Source organism: Rhinatrema bivittatum, chromosome 8 (genome assembly GCF_901001135.1).
Source record: "Rhinatrema bivittatum chromosome 8, aRhiBiv1.1, whole genome shotgun sequence".
Classification (NCBI taxonomy): domain Eukaryota; kingdom Metazoa; phylum Chordata; class Amphibia; order Gymnophiona; family Rhinatrematidae; genus Rhinatrema; species Rhinatrema bivittatum.
Window position 1 is genome coordinate 246,667,960 of NC_042622.1, and position 22,565 is coordinate 246,690,524.

At 43.6% G+C, this 22,565-nt stretch overlaps 1 protein-coding gene across 1 annotated transcript in view; it reads right to left on the bottom strand.

Moving 5' to 3' along the window:
- The window catches only part of COMP (cartilage oligomeric matrix protein), a 107,259-nt gene extending 85,586 nt beyond the window's left edge, over positions 1 to 21,673 (bottom strand). The window contains exons 1-2 of the mRNA XM_029614477.1: positions 21,417 to 21,673; positions 15,488 to 15,579 (exon numbers count right to left, since the gene is read on the bottom strand). Coding sequence (XP_029470337.1) covers positions 15,488 to 15,579; positions 21,417 to 21,672 — 348 coding nt within the window. The 5' untranslated portion in view covers position 21,673. The remainder of the gene's footprint in view (positions 1 to 15,487; positions 15,580 to 21,416) is intronic.
- Positions 21,674 to 22,565: the final 892 nt, after the last annotated feature.

The window sequence follows — 22,565 nt, forward strand, 5'->3', positions numbered from 1 at the left end:
TAACCTATTCTATGTTATGAAAAAGACAAAAGCTCCTTGGACTACTCCAAATACTGGACACTCTAGCCGAACCAGTGGCCCTTCCAATTTATAACATACTCAATGCTCTACAAATGAGAATGTGGGAAACTCCCATTTCAGACACTCCTACCACTAGAAGGTTTGGCCTCAAATTCAGAGTACAGCAATCACCAAGCTTTGGTATCATCCAGCTGCCTCACTAATCCATAGTAGTTGAATCTGTTATAAAGAAAGTGAAGAGGACATAGATTCACTCAAATTCTCCTCCTAGAAAAGACCACAAACTTCTAGATAATTGTGGCAAGAAAAGTTTTCAAAGTGCAATGCTATCTGTACAATTATCAACCACCAGTTCTATATGGTGCAGTACATGTATGACTGCATTCAAAAATTGAAACCTTTCTTACATGACATGGAGCAAAGTAATTACTATCCATAACCACCCCTAGATGCGGAAGAAGACATCCGTCATCTATTCTGATCTGTATATGAATCTTTGATTACATTTCATACACCTCATCCACCTCTACTGAAGCTACACATACGGTGTGGTTTCGAGCATGTAGCATCTATGAGGATATCTACGAAAAACTAGCAAACTCCCCTTGCATAGAGGACAATCTTTTCAGCAAAAAGCTCCACGACACTGTCACTTAGATAGATTAAGGACCAGATTGTAATGCTGCAGTCACTCTCAACAGCTTCTGAACAGCACTCCACAGCTCAGCATCACTTCTATCCATACAAATGACCAATTTTCCACAGGAAGCTTACCAGACTTTCCAACAGTACCATTTACTGCTCCTTCTGGCCCAGCATCAGTAACAACTTCCAGCCAGGCTTCGACAAAGAGAATGCTGGCAACAGAACCTACATAAACCCAACCCAACCGTGACTTGTTTTTTATCCCGCCAAACAATCCATTTCCAACTCTCCCAGTAGGCGGAACAATCCAACATTTCATGGAAGAGTAGCATCAGATCACCAAAGTCCTCCAAATTGTGCAATATGGATACCAGTTGCACTGCTCCCAGCCTCCCTCTCTCCCACATTTTTCGGCCCACCATCCAGATCCATCTCATTTGACACAGCTTCAAATGGATGTCCAATTGTTTCTCACACAACAAGCTATAGAACCAATCCCAGTGTCTCAGCATGGCCTGGTTACTGATACTTCCTTATCCCCAAGAAAAGGGGGTACTGTGGCCCATTGAGACTTGAGATGCCCGAAGAAACACATGCTCTGAGAGAAATTCAAAATAAACTCCCTCAGCACAATCCTTTCTTACATACAGAAGGACAAATGAATGTATGCCTTGGATCTAAAGGATGCATATGTTCACATTAGCACTATGTTATGATTTCAGCTGCTATGCAGCCTCACCATACCCTGATTATGATGCCTTCCATCAGCAGAGGCCTCTGGTGAGCCCCGCTCAGTACTGTCCTCGCCATCTCTTCCCTGGTCTCATGACAGCCTGTCTTGCAGCCTCCCCTCCACCAGGGGACTTCAACAATAATACTCTCCAAGCTGTCAAGCTTCTCTTCTTTATTCTCACCACGCTCAGGTCTCTGCCCTATGTAATCCAACCCTGCCAAAGCCTTTGGCTCCTTGTCCTGACTTCTGTCTTTCTTGCTACTTTTCCTCTAGCCTTGTCTTGTGGCCTTCAGGCCTTCTCGTTCCTTGCCTTGCCTTGTGGCCTTTGAGCCTTGTGCTCCTTGCCTTGCCATATGGCCATCCAGCCTTCTCACTGCTGCCCTGCCTTTCTTACTGGCCATCCGGCCTTCTCGCTCCTTGCCTTGTGGCCATCTGGCCATCTCGCTCCTTGCCCTGCCTTGTGGCCATCCAGCCTTCTCGCTCTTTGCTTTGCCTGGCTTTGAGCCATCTGGCCTTCTCATTCCTTGCCTTGCCCTGACTTGTAGCTTTTGAGCTTTCTTCTCCTTGCCTTGTTTGGTCATATTCTGTTGTCCAGTGGCCTATGGGCTGTCTATCTAGCTACCTTCAGGCATATTCTTTCTGTGTTGTCAGGCTGCCTCTGTTCTGTCATATTCCAGTCCTGTCCCGTCTTGGTCCTGCCCTGTCCTAATCTGGTGTTGTTGCGTCCTGTCTCTGTCTTTGTCCTGTGTTTGCTCCTCGACCCAGCCTTGGTCCAGCCTGTCTACAGCTTTGTCACATCCAGCTTGTCTACAGCCTTGCCTGGTGCAGCCTGTCTACAGATTTGCTGCATCCAGCCTTGCCTGGTCCAGCCTGTCTACTGCTTCACCTGATCCACCCAGCTCACAGCTTTGCCTAACCTAGACTGTTCATTGCCTTGCCTGATCCAGCCTGTTCTCAGACTTCCCATGTACTGCCGCCGCATTGGACTCCTACTGGCCCCTAGCATTCAAAGGTCCAGCTTGCAGGGAAGGGAGCTATCTAGAGAGAAGACCACCCAATGTCCCATCCTGCTATCTTGCGCTACCCTTCAAGCGATGTTCCCTGAACAGGGAGTATTTAACAGAATGAACTGACCATCCTTTGCTTGTCGGGATGGCTACATGAATCTGAGTACTGCTGGTGAGTCTGAATTTTTCTTTTCTGACTGGGACTATTATAATTCTGCTTCTGCCCTGTACAATAGTATGCTGATGTTTGCTGTCTCTGCCCCGTAGGTTTTACTTGGACCTCTCTGGTTTCTTCGACTTGCTCTCATTAACTATGCATCGATCCCCTGAAAGAGGAAACCTCAGAAAAAGACCAGACCAGCAGCCTCTCAGAGAACACCCTCTACTTTACAAAATCCAAGCACTACCAAAGACATAGGCAAAAAAGTAAAGAGAAAACTTACCTTAGGGCCAGAAAAACCTTTGGTACATACAGACACCACAGTTAAGCAGATTGATTCATATTGCACCACCAAGGCCAGTTCTGCTACTCCAGTTATTTCTAAGTTGTTGCCTGTAAAAGCAGATTCTGTCCTCCTGCAACCTACTGAAGGGAAGCATGGCCTCGACCCAGAGAACTCTGAGACTTTTAATGACTATTTAGAAGCTGTATCTATTAATCTGAATTCTGTTACACAAACTTTGAATTCTGGCAATACTAAAGTAGTTGATCCCTTTACTACCTGCCAGCCCACAGACGTGGTTCTCCCAGAGTCAACTAACTCTGAATTTAAAATAGTAAAACCTGCATCTGAATTAAAAAATGTAATTTCTACTTCTTCTACAGACACAGCTAGTCCTATCCACCAAGATGACGGAAAGGTTTTTACCAGTAAAGGCTAACTCAGACCTTGATTACAGTGATCCCGTGGCTCCCCTGCTCTATTCACATACACCAGACTATCTGAAGCAGAGAGGACTAATTGACTCAGGCAAAGCTTAGCCATCTTCAACTGCAACCCAGCAGTTGCTAATGAGACCTTCAGTGAAGCATTGGAGAGCCGCGTGCACCTTTACTGGACTTACGATACACAACACAAAATTCAGATTTTGATTCTAACCTTTGTTAGTATAGCTGTGTTTAAAAAAGGATTGGATAAGTTCTTGGAGGAGAAGTCCATTACCTGCTATTAAGTTCACTTAGAGAATAGCCACTGCCATTAGCAATGGTTACATGGAATAGACTTAGTTTTTGGGTACTTGCCAGGTTCTTATGGCCTGGATTGGCCACTGTTGGAAACAGGATGCTGGGCTTGATGGACCCTTGGTCTGACCCAGTATGGCATTTTCTTATGTTCTTATGTTCTTATGTTTGTGCACAAGACCTGTTCCAAAATGCTATGCATATTACAGATACTGTGATAAAGGTAGGGAAACTATGTACCTCTGTTCTGCCATCCTGACATGTGAGGTCAACCTTCAATAACTGTTACAAATTCCTCTCTGCCCTTTCAGCCAGAAAGAATTGAAAAATCACCAGAACCTCTGTCAGTTGCAGCTAGGCCTCAGCTTTTGAAAGCCACTGCTCCTGCAGAACTAGCCCAGAAGGGGCATCCCAGCTCAAGGGAGTCTCCTGCTCCAGGTGTTTAGATCCAGGAAAACCCTGCTTCATATACCCAGTGCTCAAAAGGAGGTACTGTCCATACCCTGTGCCCACCCAGCCACCAAGCGCCATGTACTAGATGCTGGTCCTGTTGCCCTACTTCAAAGTAATCCTGTGTCAGTGGTTACATTTCTACCCATCCTGCATCAGTGGTCCAGTCATCCAAGGATCCTGACCCAGGGGCTCCATGCTCCACATACCCCATGTTAGGGGGTTGACCCTTCATGCACCCTGTGCCAGTGGTCCCATCCTCTAAGGATCCTGAGCCAGTGGTCTTCCATCTCAGGCACCCTGTGCCAGTGGCCCTGCCTGTTGGCACTCAGTCAGCAGCTCCCTTATCCAGCTCTGATACACTCAGCTCCAAGAGGACTTCAGGCCTGATCCCGTCAGTCCAGGAGTGGGGCTCCAGCTCTGACCCAGTTAGTCCAGGAGTGGGGCTCCAGCTCTGACCCAGTCACTCCAACAATGGGTTCAACCTGGATCCAGCCAGCCCAGGAAGACTCCAGCTCTGATCCAGTCCACCCAGGACAGGGCACCTGTCCACAGCCAATCTGCCTAGAAGAGGGCATTTTTCCAGCAAGGGATACCTGTCCAATGCCAGTCCGCCCAGCAGGGGGTGTCTGTCCAGGAGAGGGTGTCTGTCCACAGTCAGCCTGCCCAGCAGGGGGCATCCAACCACAGCTGGTCTGCCCAGCAAGGGGTGCCCTGTCAAGCAACTTCCCAGCCAAGCCTCACCTTGATCATCCAGTTATAACCCCCAGGGGACCCAGAAGGAGGGAGTCTTAGAGGGAACTGTTACAATTTCAGATGCTATGCAGCCTCACTGTACCTTGACTATGCCTCTTCCCTAAAAGCAAAGGCCTCTGGTGAGCCATGCTCTTCTTAACCTGACTTGCATCCTCCCCTCCACCAGAGCACTTCAAGGAGCATATTCTCCAGGCTGGCCAAGCTCTTTTCCTCTCTGTTGTCACCACACCCAGATCTCTGCCATGGCCACCTTGTCAGTTCATGGAGTTACTTTGGCTCCTTGTCATAGCCTCTGTCTTTCTTGCTACTTTTCTTCTAACCTTGCCTTGTGACCATAGGGCCTTCTGCTCCTAACCTTGCATTGTCTTGTGGTCATTCGGCTTCCTTGCTCTGCTTTACCTTGTGGCTATCCAGAATTCTTGCTCATTGCCCTGCCTTGCTTTGTGGCCATCTGGCCTTCTGCTCCTTGCCTTGTCTGTCTTGTGGCCTATGGACCATCTGCCTAGCTGCCTTCAGGCATATTCACTCTGTGTTGTCTTGCTACCTCTGTTCTGTCTTGTTCCAGTCCTCTCCTGTCTCGATCCTGCCCTGACCTAGTCTAGTGTTGTTGCATCCTGTCCTGGGTTTGCTCCTAGACCCAGCCTTGGTCTAGCCTGTCTACAGCTTCACTTGATTCATTCAGCTCACAGCCTCGCCTAACCTAGTCTGTTCATTGCCTTGCTTGATCCAGCCTGTTCCCAGTCTTCCCATGTACTGGTGCTGCACTGGACTCCTACTGGCCCCTAGCACCCAAAGGCCCAACCTGTGGGGGAGGGGGCTAGCTAGGGAGAAGACCGCCCTATGTCCCATCTTGCCATCCTACACTACCCTTCAAATGATGTTCCCTGAACAGGGAGTGCATAACACACTACCTCTGTTTCCAGGTGGATTCTTCCTACTCCCAGTAAAAAGTACTCCCATTTGGCCTCTCATCAGCCCCAAGGGTCGATACAGAATGCCTTGTGGTAATGACAGTTCATCTCCGTCACCAGGGACTATGTCTTCCTGAACGTGGAAGGTTGGCTCATCACAGCAAACTCAAGGGGCAAAGTGCCTCGTTCTCTGAGCTCAACCATAGTACTTCTACAATGCTTAGGTTTTCTGATAGAGAGGTCAAGCCTGAAGCCCACTCAGAAACTCAAATTCATCGGAGCTTGGATAGATTGTAAGCCCTCTGGGAATAGGGAAATACCTACTGTACCTGAATGTAATCCACTTTGAAATGTCTGAAAAGTGGAATATAAATTAAATAAATAAATAAATAAACTCTAACCAGGAAAGAGCATTCTTGCCTCCCGACCGAGCAAACATTATGATGCCATTAATCTACAACCTCCTCTCTTCTTGCTCATCTGCAAGGTGACTCCTAGTGGTTCTTGGTCATATAACAGCAGCCATCTATTCACTCATCTTCACATCCATTACCTCCAATGGGGTCTTTGAACCTAGTGGGATCAACTAGCTTAACTGCTGTCATCTCCAGTGCAAATCAGTGGCAGTTCTACCCTTGAGTTCTCAAGGAAGGAGGCCCTTTTGGCTGATTCCCCTATGAAGTAGATCTTGTATTAGTTGCCTCCCTACTGAAACTCTTTGAACACAAGGCCCCTGGACTCTTCAAAGGAGTCACTATCAAATCAATCTTCTGGAGTTGAGAGCAATCAGATATGCTCTATCAACCTTTGCACATCTCCTTCAGGAAAAGAGCATCCTGATTCAAATGGAAAACCAGGTTGCCATGCTTTACATCAACAAGCAAGGAGGAACAGGTTCATGAGCTCACTGTCAAGAGGCCCTAAAAATCTGGCATTGGGTGGAGACAAATTGAACCGCTCTTCAGGTGACTTATCTGCCGGGCATCTTCAACACAGTGGCGGATCAACTCAGCAGAATGTTTCAACTACACAAGTACTTCATAGCAATCAGTAGCCAATGAACTCTACAGCTAGTGGGGCCTATCGTCAGTAAACCTGTTCACATCACAGCAGAACACAAAACTAAATCAATTTTTCTCAGTTCTACCAAGCAATTACAAGCTCTCTCAAGACACGTTCCTCCTCCAAGTGGGGACAAAGCCTCATGTATGCTTTTCCACCATTACCACTTATCACCAGAACAGTGCAGAAAGTTCTTCACGACCATGCTCATCTAATCCTCATTGCCCCAGTGTGGCCCAGGTAGATCTGGTATGCATATCGTACCACTTTCCAGCAGTCCTCTCATACATCTGGAAACAGGAGGACAGGACATTGCACCATCCCAACCTTTCAGGCCTCATCCTCACAGCTTGGATGGTGAGTGCTCTATGATCGCCCAATTTTGGGCAATTTTAATATTCACTATGATTCATTAAATAGGGCAGTCATTAGAAACCTTTGGGCTTTTTCTCAAGAATTCGGTGTATTTCAGTGGATAGATTTTCCATCCCATAAAACAGGGCATTCGTTAGATCTTATTTTTACATCGAGAAATGATATCTTAAAACCTAAATCTTTAAGTGCAATTCCTGTCCCTTGGTCTGATCATGTATTCATTTTATTTGAAATGAATATGGTGACCCTTAACTATTCTTCATCTAGTAGTATAGTTCATTATAGAGATCTAAAAAATGTAAATATGGAGTCATTAGCAAGGGAATTGTTATGCTCACCGCTCGTGGAAACCCCGCGGTGCGGCCCTCGAACCTTGAGGAGTAGCCTGAGGGACCCAGTTCTTTTTCCCTGGTGGCGGTGGGCCGCCGGATCCGACCTCTGGCCTTGCATCACATCCCAGGCCTTCCAGACGGAACACCTCTGTCTGCCGGGCCTCTCCGTGTGAGCAGTGGAGAGATACCTCCAGTGGCACTGAGCCTCCCTCTAGGCACGCGTGCGCGCGACACCCTGAGACCTTTAAAGGGCCCGTGGTGGGAACCAGGCCGCAGACCCGGATGATGACGTCACGTCCTGTATCGTATAAATTCCCTGGTTTTCAACAGAAGGTTTGCCTTTGCAACAGGTCTCCTTGGTTTGCCTGTTCCTGGTTTCCAAGTGCTCGTTGCTTCTCCGTGTTCCTGATCTTGTTCCTGTGTCTTCGGTTCCCGGTTCTTGTATTCATCTTGTCTTCTCGTATTGATTGACTTCTTGGTACTGACTCCTGCTACATTTGACTTCGCCTGCTTTCTCCAAGCCTGACCTCTGCTACGTCCGACCTCACCTGCTTTCTCCAAGCCTGACCTCTGCTACGTCCGACCTCGCCTGCCTTCTCTGAGGCTTGACCATTGCTACGTCTGACTATGCCTGCCTTCTCTGAGGCTTGACCATTGCTATGCCTGACTATGCCTGCCTTCTCCATGCCTTGACTATTGCTACGCCTGACCACGCCTGCCTTCTCTGAGCCTTGACCATTGCTACACCTGACCACGTTTGCCTTCTCCGAGCTTGACCATTGCTTCGCCTGACCACCTCTGCCTTCTTCGTGCCCTGATCATTGCTACAGATGACACTGTCATAGACTTTCTTCTATCCAGAGTTCTACGTTGCTTGCTACACCGCCCATTAGCCGCCAACTTCCATTCACGCTCGACAGTGACGCCTCTGTCTCTGTCCTCTGGACGTAGACTCTTAAGGCTTCGGCCTTTCCTTGCTCAGGCACCCTCAGCCATTCCTTGTTCCTTAGTGCTTGAGTTTCAGTTCCGTAACCCAACCGGGGTAGAACTACGCTATCTGCTGGCTGCTGTCTCTTGGCTGAATTATCTGTTGTTATTGTTTGAACTCGAGGCCCATCTAAGTCCTGCCAGCCCCGGCACCCAAAGGCTCAACCCAAGGGGAATGTGGGCTGATATAGGTGAAGCTCCAGTGGCCTCTAGCTTCAGTCCACTCCACCTGCTGACGGTGGGGACCCGTAGGCCCTTGCCTACGGGTAGCGCCAACCCCACCTCAGCCCAAGAATCCACCTCCAGTGCAACAGGAATTAGACACATTAAATGAAGATTTAGATTTTCTCTGTCCTGCTGATCAAGTAGATCTGCAAAACATGACTTTGTCTGAGGCAACTGAAAAAACTGCGCCACTGATCACTAAGCATTGTTCTCACTTCAACCAACCATGGTATCATTTTGGTCTCAGATTGTTAAAAAGACAAGTATGCGGCTGTGGAGAAAGGATAAATTTATCTTAAATAAAAAGAAGTGGGCAGAAGCAAATAAGTCTTATCAACAGGCTATTTTAGCAGCTAAAAACAGTTTATGTCTAAGACTTAGTTCTGTAGTTGTTATTCAAGACAATTATTCCAGTTAATTTCTAGTACGGCTAATCAACCATGTCCTCCAAATTTGATTTCTTGTTCTGCTGAGAAATGTGCTTTATTCATAGGGCTCTGATGAATATCCTCTCCTCAACTGTCTGTGCTATACTTATGCTTCACATACTGTATATCAATATGGGTACCTGGCCTGCATGGAAATCCAATGAAGATTCAATTGTCTATCTACCTGCATTGTTTTTCATAGAATTTTTGCCCACAGGAAAAAAAAATCAGCTGCTTTGTACACTTGGTGAGTGAAGTACAAGTGCTTCACAAGCAAACTTTGCACCTAGATGGGCAGTTTGAAAATTAGCTGTTTCTGTTAGAAGAAAGGCAGGGTGTTGTGTTTGTCTAGTCCCCTCCTGTGATCATCCCCCTCCCCTGCCTTTCCCTCACTCCCAACCAAAAAAAAGATGAAAATTACAGTTGTCCATATCTAGATTGGTTAGACTGAGGCTTGGGAAGATAAAGTGAAATTGCCCAAGGCCCTTTAGGATCATTAGCAGAGCTGGGATTAGAACCCACAGGGCTCTAGACATAATACAGAGTCCTAGATCTTCCTTTTTCCACCAGACCCCATGCAATCCTCTTCCCCCAGAAATGAAGGAGGAGGAGTCAAGATAGCAGCAGGTAGTGTCCCCTGAGTGCTTGTGTTTATGGCCTAATGTCTTCTAAACAAAAGGGAAAATTAGATGTTACTCTTTACAGATGGGAAAGCCCTGATGGTCCAGCTGAAGATCACCATATTCGCTCTATTGACCCAAAGTAAATGTTGGGGGTTACATAGCCCAGTTCAGATGCTGAACTTGTGAGCTTCCAGTCTGTTTGATGCAGACTTCTTTAACTCTGCATGTGAAAGGTAGACTCTACTTGTAAGATTTGTTTTTGAACACGATATTAGTTCTATTTTGAGATTGCATTTTTTTTTAAATTCTTTATACGTTTTTAACAATTCAAACTTACAAAATACTTTTCATAAGAAAGAAATACATGGTTTGGAAACCTCGTGAAATTAAAACAATAATAATAATACATACATATTATTATAATATTTAAACAAAAAGTTATTTAGGTGCCATACCATTAACATATCAAACAAATGAGAGCGCTTTGCAGTATAGTGGAAAATACTACGGGGAGATTTCACAAACAAATTTATATAAAATAAAAACATCAGCATAGCATCTGCAGTACTACATTTTTTTCTTAATTAGATACTGGGGATGACGTTGTCATTTTCCTTTGTTCTAAAAAGTTTTTTAATTGTTCGGGTATAAAGAAAATAAAACAGGTCATCTTGTTTTTTAATTAAGCATTTACACTGAAATCTCAGTGTAAATGAGAAACCCATCAATATTACTTCTTGGCGATATGCCAAAAAGGCTTTTCGCCTAACTCGAGTAGGCATTGCTAAGTCTGGGAAAATTTTAATTATCTTGTCCAGAAAATTAATGGGGTATTTATTGAAATATTTTTTCAAAATCTGATTAATATCATTTCTAGATAAAAATGTTGCCAATAAAGTACCCTGGTCAATTACTTGAGCTGTGGAATCTTCTAAAAAGTTTGTAAGATCCCCCTGAAACATCATTTCTGATCTGATTTCGTCTAAATTCCTAGGTTTAGGTAAGAAATAACAATTACTACAGGTGATTCTTCTAAATTAAAACCAAGCTTTTCTAGAAAAAAACTTTTTAAGAGTAATAAGTGGTACTTCTCCAACAATTCTGGGGAAGTTCAAAAATCTTAGATTTAATCGCTTGTTATTATTTTTGAGAGATTCCAACCGTCTATTAATAGTTTCCCTATCTTTAACCACAGCTATGTGAAATTCCTGATTTTTTTTTTCAGAATCTTCGAGTCCCTTTATTCTATCAACAGAATTTTTAATTTGTTTTTGTGTTTGAAGAAATTCTTGTTTTTTTCCCAGTACTTAACACATCTACTTTATTTTCTAACCCTTTTATATTAGATAACATTCCTGCCATCATTTCCCACAATGTATCTAATGTTACCACTGCAGGACGAGTGAGAGGAAATGGGATTGCACCGCTAGACAGTTTACCCTCTTTCCCACTTAGGGAAACCTCTGGCTCAAATCCCCTCACTACTCTCACTGGAGGCAGTACCAAATGTTCCTTCTCCCAAATCTGTCAAGCGGGTTTCACAATTTCCCGCTACAAAATTAGAAGAGATGGCTTGTAAAGGAACTTTCTCATAACTCCTCTCATCAAGTCTTTGCGCAGGTGGTAAGTCAGTGTTTGGACTTAAGGAGGCCTCCTCTGCCAGCCCAGACAATCCTCCCTGACTGATTGGCACATCAGACTCTTCGATAGCTGCCTTATTTAATGCAGGAGAGATCATGAAATGGCTGATTTCCTGCTGTATTGGTGAGGGTAATGGGAGGAAGGGGAAAACCCTCACTCTCCCCTTTCTCTTAGGAGGCATAATTTGTATTCCTTAAATTATATATTCACTTTAACAACTAGAAACAATCACTGTCACAGATCTAACTATGCAACCAATACCATACATGCAAGATAACATCTAGGGAAGTCCCGTGATAATGAATCAGAAATGATACCTTAGGATATAAGTCACTAGAGTCTTAGAGGCATCGCAGATGATTCCAGGCGAAGTCAGGCAAAGCCTGGTAAAGCTGCACGCCCCTTAAGCGTGCACGGCTTTAGCGGCGCGCCAGCGTCTCCTGCGCACTGCACGTGGCCCGCTTAAGAGGAGCACTTCCTGGTCCGCCTCCAGGACTGCCCCCTGACATCACCAGGCTCAGCAGCTGTGTATTACCATCTGGTCAGGCAAGAAACACTCGGCCCCGGAGTCCCACAGCTACCAGCATGCAAAGGGTCTTTCTTTCTCTCAGTCCTTCACCTTGCGCTCTCAAAGCAAGGCGTCCTGGTCCCGCTTAAGAGGAGCACTTCCTGGTCCACCTCCGGGTCCACCCCCTGATGTCACCAGACTCAGCAGCTGTGTATTACCGTCGGGTCAGGCAAGAAACGCTCGGCCCTGGAGTCCCACAGCCACCAGCATGCAAAGGGTCTTTCTTTCTCTCAGTCCTTCACCTTGCGCTCTCAAAGCAAGGTGTCCTGGTCCCGCTTAAGAGGAGCACTTCCTGGTCCGCCCCATGACATCACCAGACTCAGCAGCTGTGTATTACCGTCGGGTCAGGCAAGAAACGCTAGGCCCCGGAGTCCCACAGCCACCAGCATGCAAAGGGTCTTTCTTTCTCTCAGTCCTTCACCTTGTGCTCTCAAGATTGCATTTTAAGAAGACTCAGCTACCTTTTCTGGGCCAGAAGATCTGGATAAACCCTGATGTGACAAAAGCCTCACCGGAGAGAAGGAAACCTTTCTTGGCAATGAGTTCAGAAGTACGAGGTCTAGGAGCTCCCTTCCATTTATGTTACCCCTATAAATGTCTAATTCTTTATTCTAGTGTCAAGTAAGTTTTCTGTCTTCCTGAGCAATTTAGAGCTTTTCTGGCTTTTAAAAAGGTCCCTGGACTTCCCCCAGTCTTGATGGAATCAACAATTTAGATCAGGCACTACAGTTATCTGTTGGGGATTTTGCTGCTTGTTTTATTGCATGCACCCTGGATTGATTTTTTTCCTATTCTGTTTCTTTGGGTTACCACCCTAATATTTATATGCAGTTTCCTTATATTTTGTTTAAACTTCTGAATAAAAAATTAAAATAGAGAAATTAATTGGAGGGGACAGGGCAGGGGCTACATCTTCATATTTAAAGGGAAAAATATGTCCATCAGTCATTGGCTCTTAGTAAACACTGGATATTTATAGTGTCTGAGATTTAGCTCAGCAGATGGTTTGCAAATTAAACTCTGTCCAGTTTACATTGGCACAGGCAGTGTCTGCCCTTCCATATGTCAGGCAGCCCCCAGTACTGCTGCCATATGCTTGTTGTCATAGCCAACACAGAAGAGGAACACAGAGATCTCTCTGTGAGCAAAACACCAGCCGGCTGGGAGTTGCTTCTTGAACGGGCTGTTGAAGGCCAAACTTCTGAACAGTCAAAAGGGAGGATGTGGTGATGCTGCTCCTCAAGCATTTAGGAACCAGATGCAGTCTGAAAATAAGATAGACTCCTCCTTACGGTTCAACAATTTCATGTTGGGGGAACCAGGTTATGCAATGGGTTTACGCTTTAATCTCTGTCTCCGTCTCGTCATTCTAACATTCCTGCTCAAGGTGGATTCATTCATTTTCATTCAGTGGACCACCTAGGTTGACTGTTGACCTCTGATGCAAGACCTTTGACACCAGTAAATCTTTATCTGTTCTTAGCTCCCAACTCTAATTGATGGGAGGGTCAGGTTGAAGTACGAATTTTATTGTTGTATTTATATCATCTGATGATTTATACTATTATTTTGTTGTGCTGTTAGTCCCATTGTAATATGCGATAAATGTGGGCTATGCCCACAAAAAGGCATCAGTAAGCGTGACATTACGTTACATTTTGTTCTTTTAATTCGCAGTTCTAATAAAGCTGTGTTATCTCTGGAACTATCGTATTTACCCAATAAGAAACTGTTCTACACCATTAGGCAAGCATCCAACCATGTGACATGTTGTACACTTTTTGGGGCACATAGCAATTGCCTATGCTAGAAGGGAGTTACTGACACCATGTTATGTGGGCAAACTGAGCTCACCTCAGTTTTACCTCCCTTCTCCATTATATCTATAGACTTGTACTTTCAGTTTTCAGAGGACACAGAATCAATTAATAGACATATTTGGGAATTATGAATTTATGAGGAAAAATAGGGAGGGAAAAGTAGACAGATGTTTTCCCCCTGGGGTATAAGTTTGCCCATCATAGATGGTGCTGAGCCAAATTCCTGGTATCAAAGGCTCATGTTTTAGTGCATTATTTACTGGGGACTCATGCTTTTTAAGGCACAGACATTTCCTGGTTGATTTGCATAGAATTACTTGTGCTGTACTTAAAAAATCACGGAGCTTAAAGACAAAAAAGTGTATAAGGTAAATTGGTTGAAAACTAGAAACCCTGGGAATAATATACAGTCACTGGCTGGATTGCAGTTTGGAGGGATATTCAGTGGCGCAGCTGTACTATTGAATATAGCTGGCTATCTTAAAGGTAGCAGGATAACTTTATCCAGCTAACTTTAGGACCACTCTTTGGTATTAACAGAGTTAGCTGGATAATTCTGAATATCGGAGTTAGCAGGATAACTTATCTAGTTAATTTAACTCCTCCCTGGAACACCCCTATGTTATCTGACTAAAATTTAGACAGATAATGTTATCCATCTATAATTTAGCCCAAAATGTGCCCAAAATATTCAAAAGTTGGTATTTAGTAGATAACTTGTGAGTTATCCGGCTAAATGCCTTTAAATATTGACCTCTCTGTTTATAATCTGGTGTTCATAGATGACAAAATTGTGCAACTGGTGAGATCCACCTAAGGAAAAAAATATCCCATGAATCTTTTTGTAATAAATTCTGATCTGGAAAAAAATAAAATGAAGAAACTGGAGGATGTGGAATGCATCATCCCAAAGCAGGCAAGGGGGCTTCCAGCTATGCCCTGGCTGTGATACTGCTGGTGGGGGAGGCAGGGAGCTTCACAGTGTGGAACAAAATTGGACTTCTGATGGTCAGTCTTGGGCTAAAGATTGGATAGCACTCTCCGAGATGTTCATTCATCCATTTCTTGATCCTAAACTGGTAATCCCATTTGCAAGGAAAAGATGTAGAGGGTCAGCACATTGCTCTTTGGCTAGTCAGGGCTGGAGATGCTACGGAGGCAGTGTTTACAGCCCCTGGGGTGGGAAGAGGACGTCCCAATTATTGCACAAAAGCAGCTGGATTCTGGAGGGAGCTATAATTTGTGACATCTCCTCCCTCCCCCTGCCCAAGTTGAGAACTGACATTGTTATGATCGGGCTGAGTTGAGGGTAGGGTTGCCAACTGGCTCCAGATTTTCAGGACAGGTTCATCCAGTCCTGGTTTTACCCCACTGCATGCTGGAACTTATTCTGGTTTCCCTATTGCATTCCCTAAGAAAAGCAAGACTATAAGTACCTGCATGCAAGGGAGTAAAACCAGGCCTGTCCCAAAAATCCGGAGCCAGTTGGCAACCCTAATTTGGGTGTAATATAAGTAGGGGTGTCATCTTTGAGTAAATGCAAATGAAGCCTCATGGCACCATAGAAGCCGGTTCTGATTGAGTGGGAGCCCCAAAGGAGCAGAACGAAGCTCTTGGACACAAAAGAAAAGAAAGCAAATGATGGTGTTCTTACTGTCTGCTACCTCCTGCAAAGAAATACTAAAAGATGAAAGAACATGAATGAGTGCAGATTGCTTACCTGTTGCTTCAGCAGGTCTCTGACTTCCTTCAGCACCTGGTTGGTTTCCCTCATCTCCAGAAGCATCTGTGGTTGAAAATCGCCTGCTGGCCCTATGGGAGATACAGGAAAGGTAACAAGCAGGGTGTAAATATTATTTTATTAAGGGAGATTTATTTTATACCCTAAAGCTGGTGCCATATGAACTGAGATCTTTTATGGGCTACAAACAGGGTTTTCCCAACTGTCTGTAAATTTACTGACAGCTAAAAACCAACTGAATACAAAATGGCAAGTCCGTAAAAATAATCTCATGTCAGTGAAAACAGCATGGGCCATGGGCTCAGGTTCTGCAAGGCAACACTAATTGGGAATCAGGGGCTAGATTGCGGTCCATTTGGGAGCATAGTAAATCCAGCTGTGCACAAAATGGCAAGAGTAAAATGTGCGTCTGTAAAACACTTATAGGCTGATGCAGTCCCGTGCGCTGATTGGATGCGCATCCATAGCCCTCAAAGCAAAACAGGGGATAGCATGTCCAAAATGTGCGCCCAACTGAGCGCGTAGCTAATAGCGCTCATCACATGTAAATTCATGGTGCTAAGGTTATTAGCTACCCCCCCCCATGCAAAAAAAAAAAAGTGCACCTGAGGTCCATATTTTTACCCTCGAAAATTAACACCTGCCCCCGAGCAAGTGTTAATTCTTGAGGAGTCCAAAAAGTTTGCAGAAAAGCAGAAAATACTGCTTTTCTGTAGTTCCTCCGTCTTAATATAGTTGCAATATTAAGTCGGAGGAGTCGAAAAGGGAGAACTCTATAAAAAAAAAAAAAAGTGCCAGCAGTCAGGTTAAGAAAAGGGACGCTCAATTAATGAGTGTTCATTTTTCTAAGCCGTGGCTATGCACAGGTTAGAAAAATGGACTGTGGTAAAATTGAGCATCTGCTTTCCTAACCCGCTGACAGCCACCTCTCTTGGATGCCTGATGCCGGGGAGGCGCTAGGGATGCAACATTTTCTGCAGCTCCTCCTTTTTACCACAGCAATTGATTTAAATATTAAATTAGACACCGGGAAAGGTGGCTCAGTGCGTGTTAAGAGAGCAGGCGCTCAATCATGAGAGCCTTGTTTAACACACACCGACACTGCATCGGCCTGATAGGGTGGTCAGTAGAAATCTGGCAGATTGTCAGTGACAAAAAAAAAAAAAAGCATTTTTATGAGTTGGCAACCTTGGCTACAAACTTTGGATTAATTATAAAAACAAAATAACCCAAAAGAAGAACTAGGAAATTATATATAGGAATGTATGTCCAAAACAAGGGCTAGTACATACACGTGCAACAGTCAAATAAATGCATGCCGCAGTAAATAATCATCAAACTCCTGTATCTTTGAAAAAACAGAGTGAAATAGATGTTGACAGGAGTTGGGTTTTTTTGTTTGTTTTTTTGCTGCATCTTCCCTATATACATTTGATTATTAAATCATTTTTTACATGGACCAAATAAACGAGCGCAAGGTAGCATGAGAATGAACTCTTTATACCAGCTATTTACGAGAGGGCAGTCAAGCTTGAGAGTCCGCCATCGTAAGAACATAAGAACATGCCATACTGGGTCAGACCAAGGGTCCATTAAACCCAGCATCCTGTTTCCAACAGTGGCCAATCCAGGCCATAAGAACCTGGCAAGTACCCAAAAACTAAGTACCCAAAAACTAAATCCAAAAAACTAATCCAAAAACTAAGTACCCAAAAACTAAGTACCCAAAAACCTGGCAAGTACCCAAAAACAATCACAGGTTAAAGCACTTTATGCTCTAACCTAAATTCCTTTTGTATTATGTTATTATTCCTCCTGCCTTTCTTTCTTCCAGCTTTAAGCTTCCCAAGTTTTTTACTCCTTGTTAAATGTAACTTTGCCTTATTCACCTCTCTTGTTAATTACTATTTTATTTATTGCTTCAGTTATACCCTTGTTCTATGTAAACCGATCCGATATGGTTATTACTATGAAGGTCGGTATAAAAAAGTGTTAAATAAATAAAAATAAGTCTATTCCATGTTACTGTTGCTAGTAATAGCAGTGGCTACTTTCTAAGTCAACTTAATTAATAGCAGGTAATGGACTTCTCCTCCAAGAACTTATCCAATCCTTTTTTAAACACAGCTATACTAACTGCACTAACCACATCCTCTGGCAACAAATTCCAGAGTTTACTTCTGCGTTGAGTGAAAAAGAACTTTCTCTGATTAGTTTTAAATGAGCCACATGCTAACTTCATGGCGTGCCCCCTAGTCTTTCTATTATCTGAAAGAGTAAATAACCGATTCACATCTACCCGTTCTAGACCTCTCATGATTTTAAACATCTCTATCATATCCCCCTCAGCTGTGTCTTCTCCAAGCTGAAAAGTCCTAATCTCTTTAGTCTTTCCTCATAGGGGAGCTGTTCCATTCCCTTTATCATTTTGGTCGCCCTTTTCTGTACCTTCTCCATCGCAATTGTATCTTTTTTGAGATGCGGCGACCAGAATTGTATACAGTATTCAAGGTGCGGTCTCACCATGGAGTGATACAGAGGCATTATGACATTTTCTGTTTTATTCACCATTCCCTTTCTAATAATTCCCAACATTCTGTTTGCTTTTTTGACTGCCGCAGCACACTGAACCGACGATTTCAATGTGTTATCCACTATGACGCCTAGAACTCTTTCTTGGGTGGTAGCTCCTAATATGGAACCTAACATTGTATAACTATAGCATGGGTTATTTTTTCCTATATGCATCACCTTGCACTTATCCACATTAAATTTCATCTGCCATTTCGATGCCCAATTTTCCAGTCTCACAAGGTCTTCCTGCAATTTATCACAATCTGCTTGTGATTTAACTACTCTGAACAATTTTGTATCATCTGCAAATTTGATTACCTCACTCATCGTATTTCTTTCCAGATCATTTATTAATATATTGAAAACTACGGGTCCCAATACAGATCCCTGAGGCACTCCACTGCCCACTCCCTTCCACTGAGAAAATTGTCCATTTAATCCTACTCTCTGTTTCCTGACTTTTAGCCAGTTTGTAATCCACGAAAGGACATTGCCATCTATCCCACGATTTTTTACTTTTCCTAGAAGCCTCTCATGAGGAACTTTGTCAAACGCCTTCTGAAAATCCAAGTACACTACGTCTACCGGTTCTCCCTTATCTACATGTTTATTAACTCCTTCAAAAAAGTGAAGCAGATTTGTGAGGCAAGACTTGCCTTGGGTAAAGCCATGCTGACTTTGTTCCATTAAACCATGTCTTTCTATATGTTCTGCGATTTTGATATTTAGAATACTTTCCACTATTTTTCCTGGCACTGAAGTCAGGCTAACTGGTCTGTAATTTCCAAGATCGTCCCTGGAGCCCTTTTTAAATATTGGGGTTACATTAGCTACCCTCCAGTCTTCAGGTACAATGGATGATTTTAATGATAGGTTACAAATTTTTACTAATAGGTCTGAAATTTCATTTTTTAGTTCTTTCAGAACCCTGGGGTGTATACCATCCAGTCCAGGTGATTTACTACTCTTCAGTTTGTCAATCAGGCCTATCACATCTTCTAGGTTCACTGTGATTTGGTTCAGTCCATCTGAATCATCGCATATGAAAACCTTCTCCGGTACGGGTACCTCCCGAACATCCTCTTCTGTAAACACTGAAGCATAGAAATTCGTAACAGGAAGCACGCTATAAAAAACCAAATGAGCCTTGTGGGGCGCTCTCAATGATGATATTTTAAAAAAAAAAAAAAAAGCTCTGCTGTCCTTGCTGTCAGCATAAATGCACATCTCTGGCCAGCCCCCTCCCCGAACCGTACAGAAATCATCCTCGCTGTTTCTCTGTGGCAATGCAACTGCCCTAAGTTCATTAACCACCCGCCACTGACTCGAGCTCGAAGGCAGCGCAATGGTTTTTCTAACTTGAAGTGATGCAACGCAGTGCTGCCAGAACGAGTCAGACCCACAATTCTGATAAAGGCAAGGGAGAAATGCCTTCGGTGTATTGCTGTCCCCTGCGTCAGATGTATGTATTCACATCATCGGTTTTGTTTCCTTGTTTCTTTTTTCGTTGTTATGGGGTTCTTTTTCAGACTGGAGAGTGGTTCCTTTTTTTCTGTCTTACTCCCCTCGATTGATCTGTTTAATAGAAATCATAACGGGTTTATAGGTTCACCTTTGTAGTTTTTCCTTTTTTTTTTATTTCCCAGGCTATTTGTATGGTATGACCGGAGTGGGGAGGGGGCTTGCTCGACACTGTTCTGAAGCCCAAGGTGTGACCAATTAGCTCCCTTTGAAGCTCTGTCCAAGACCAGGTACAAAGGCGCTCGAGCAGCGATTCAGTCCGTCCATTGGCTGAAAACCCTCACGTCCCTATGAGTTACACCATCGAAAAAACCCGGCAACCGGCCAGGCTCTCCTCGCTTTCACTAAGGGTACAGTTGAGAAGGGCCAGGAAATCCATACTTATGCATGGCTTGTACTTTGTTTTTTGTTTGTTTGTTTTTTTCAGGATAGATTGATCCAGTCCTGGTTGTACCACTCACCAAACCAAAATCTCCGTTTAGCTAACAAAGGTCTATTAAAAATTCCACCTGCTCGCCTCAAACAACTTACCCCAACTCGGAAAAGAGCCATATCCCTAGGAAGCCCCGAACTCTGGAACACCCTCCCAACCGAACTGAGAATACAGCATAATTTAAAAACCTTCAAAAAAGAACTAAAAACTTGGATGTTCACCAAAGCCTACCAAAACACCCAATGATTCTATGCTACAACTTCCCTCCCTACCGGCCCATATAAACATGCAGAACCAATCCAAAGCACGTAATTTGACCTGTACAGTTTATTTATTTATTTATAGATTTTTATATACCGATGTTCATCAGAGATATCACCTCGGTTTACAGTATAACAGAAAAACATACGCTTGGAGGCATTTTACATAGAACGAAAGTTAGTAACTTAATAATAATAGTTGTGCATGGGGGCAGGGAGAGTAATAAGGATTGAAATAGCAAATATTAACAAAAATTAACAGTAATATGATAACAGATATTAGCAATTATATACATTATGGTAAAAAATACAGTATAACATTAAGAACAATAGAAATGGCATGGTGTTTTATGTGATTTCCTGAGGGGTGGGCTGAGGAGGTGTAGAATGTGGGCGAAATGTGCTGAGAGGTCCTAGGTATATGCTTTAGTGAAGAGCCAAGTCTTGAGATTTTGTTTGAAAGTTTTAACAACTAAACTATGTTTATAACGACTACAATAACTATGTTAACAAGCACATGAATTTTTGAACACTCTGTTAAACATCAAAACTTTGTAAACCGTTGTGATGACGAAACCGAACAACTGTATATAAAACTTGATAAATAAATAAATGCCCTGTTGCGTGCACAGAGTGTTAGGTGTCTTTTTCCCAAAGATAAGCATGAGGGACTAAATCATTTCCACACATTAGAAATAAAAATTGCTGTTTGCTGATCCTGTGATTAATATTGTGTTAATAGAATTCTGTAAGACCCTCTTTGGGATATAAATGTACCCTGGCTTTTTTTTTTTTTTTTTACTTGGAGAGCTGTCAGCACTGTTTCAGGGTTGTCACAAAGAATGTATGATCCTTCTGATCACCTTTTCCAGGCGGTGAACTCCTGTGCACTTTTTGTACCTGTTTGTGTTACCCCTTGGTTTCACCCCTGTACTGCCATGAGAATCACTGTATCCAGAGTCAGTTCACAAATACTTTAACAATAATAATTATTTTTCTAATAGAATATGGGAGCATAAAAAGTTGAACGTAGGTGAAAGTTAAATCATATTTTAATGCATTTGTCTATGGCAGCTCTGCAAATGTTAGCTGCTATATAGTTAAATAGATTGACACCTACCTCTTACAGACGACATCTGACCTGCTACAAGAAGGCAGTGCAGACCCAAAAGCTGGATGCATAGTAGAGACAAAGCCATTTTTGGAATCCTATAGGAGAGGGACAGTCCACTTCCATACATATGATTTCCTCTACCTGATGCAGAGTTTGCTCTCCTCCTGCCCCTTGGTGTCTTTCGGTTGCTATTTATGAATCCCTTCCTCTGAAGTTCCAACTCAATGATGCTGAACTGGGAAGACGTAATATCTGGCTCCATGTCCAGGGAAAGAACCTTATAAAAATAAACAATATGATAAAGCAATTAGGAAACTGTATGTGTGTGTGTGTGTGTTTTGTTTTTACATCTCCAGTAATGGAAATAAATCTGGCAAGAAAATAGTCCAGAAGAAAACTTGTATTATGTTCATGCATGCAGGGCCATTTGCTAGGCATGAGTTAGTGCTGCTGCTTAACCCCTTCTGAGCATCTTCATTCTTACTGCACTAGATGACCCAGGGACCCTGGCATTTCTCTGGTAATCAGAGGCCGGTTAGTAGAAGCAAAGGGCCAGAGGTTCTGTCCATTTCCTGGTTTCTCCTGGTGGAAGATGGCCAGTTCTGAGTAACACTGTAATTGTACAATAATATTTAAAATAAACTAGTAGTTGTGGAGTATATTTGTGTTTTAAATTCTTATAACTGATGTGACCCAGTAGCCTAATGTGGACATTTAAAATTGACCTTAAGACTATGATTGAGGAATTTTCCTCTGAATTACATTTTTTAAACCAATAAAAAAATGTTTGACCTTTTGCCCTTTACCCCACACCCCTGAAGAGATTGGTAACAGGTGGTGCTGTATTATGTACATTTTAGTTGTGTAAACTACCTTAATTTTTTCTTGCAGGGTGGTTAATCAAATTTAATTTAAAAAAACTAAACTGCTAATTAATATCCATAGGGGCGGATTTTCAGAGCCCTGCTCGCCTAAATCCGCCCAAAACCGGGCAGATTTAGGCGAGCAGGGCCCTGCGCGCCGGTGAGCCTATTTTACATAGGCCTACCGGCGCGCGCAGAGCCCCGGGACTCGCGTAAGTCCTGGGGTTCTCCGAAGGGGCGTGTCGGGGGCGGGCCCGGTCGTCGTGGCGTTTAGGGGGCGTGTCGGCAGCGT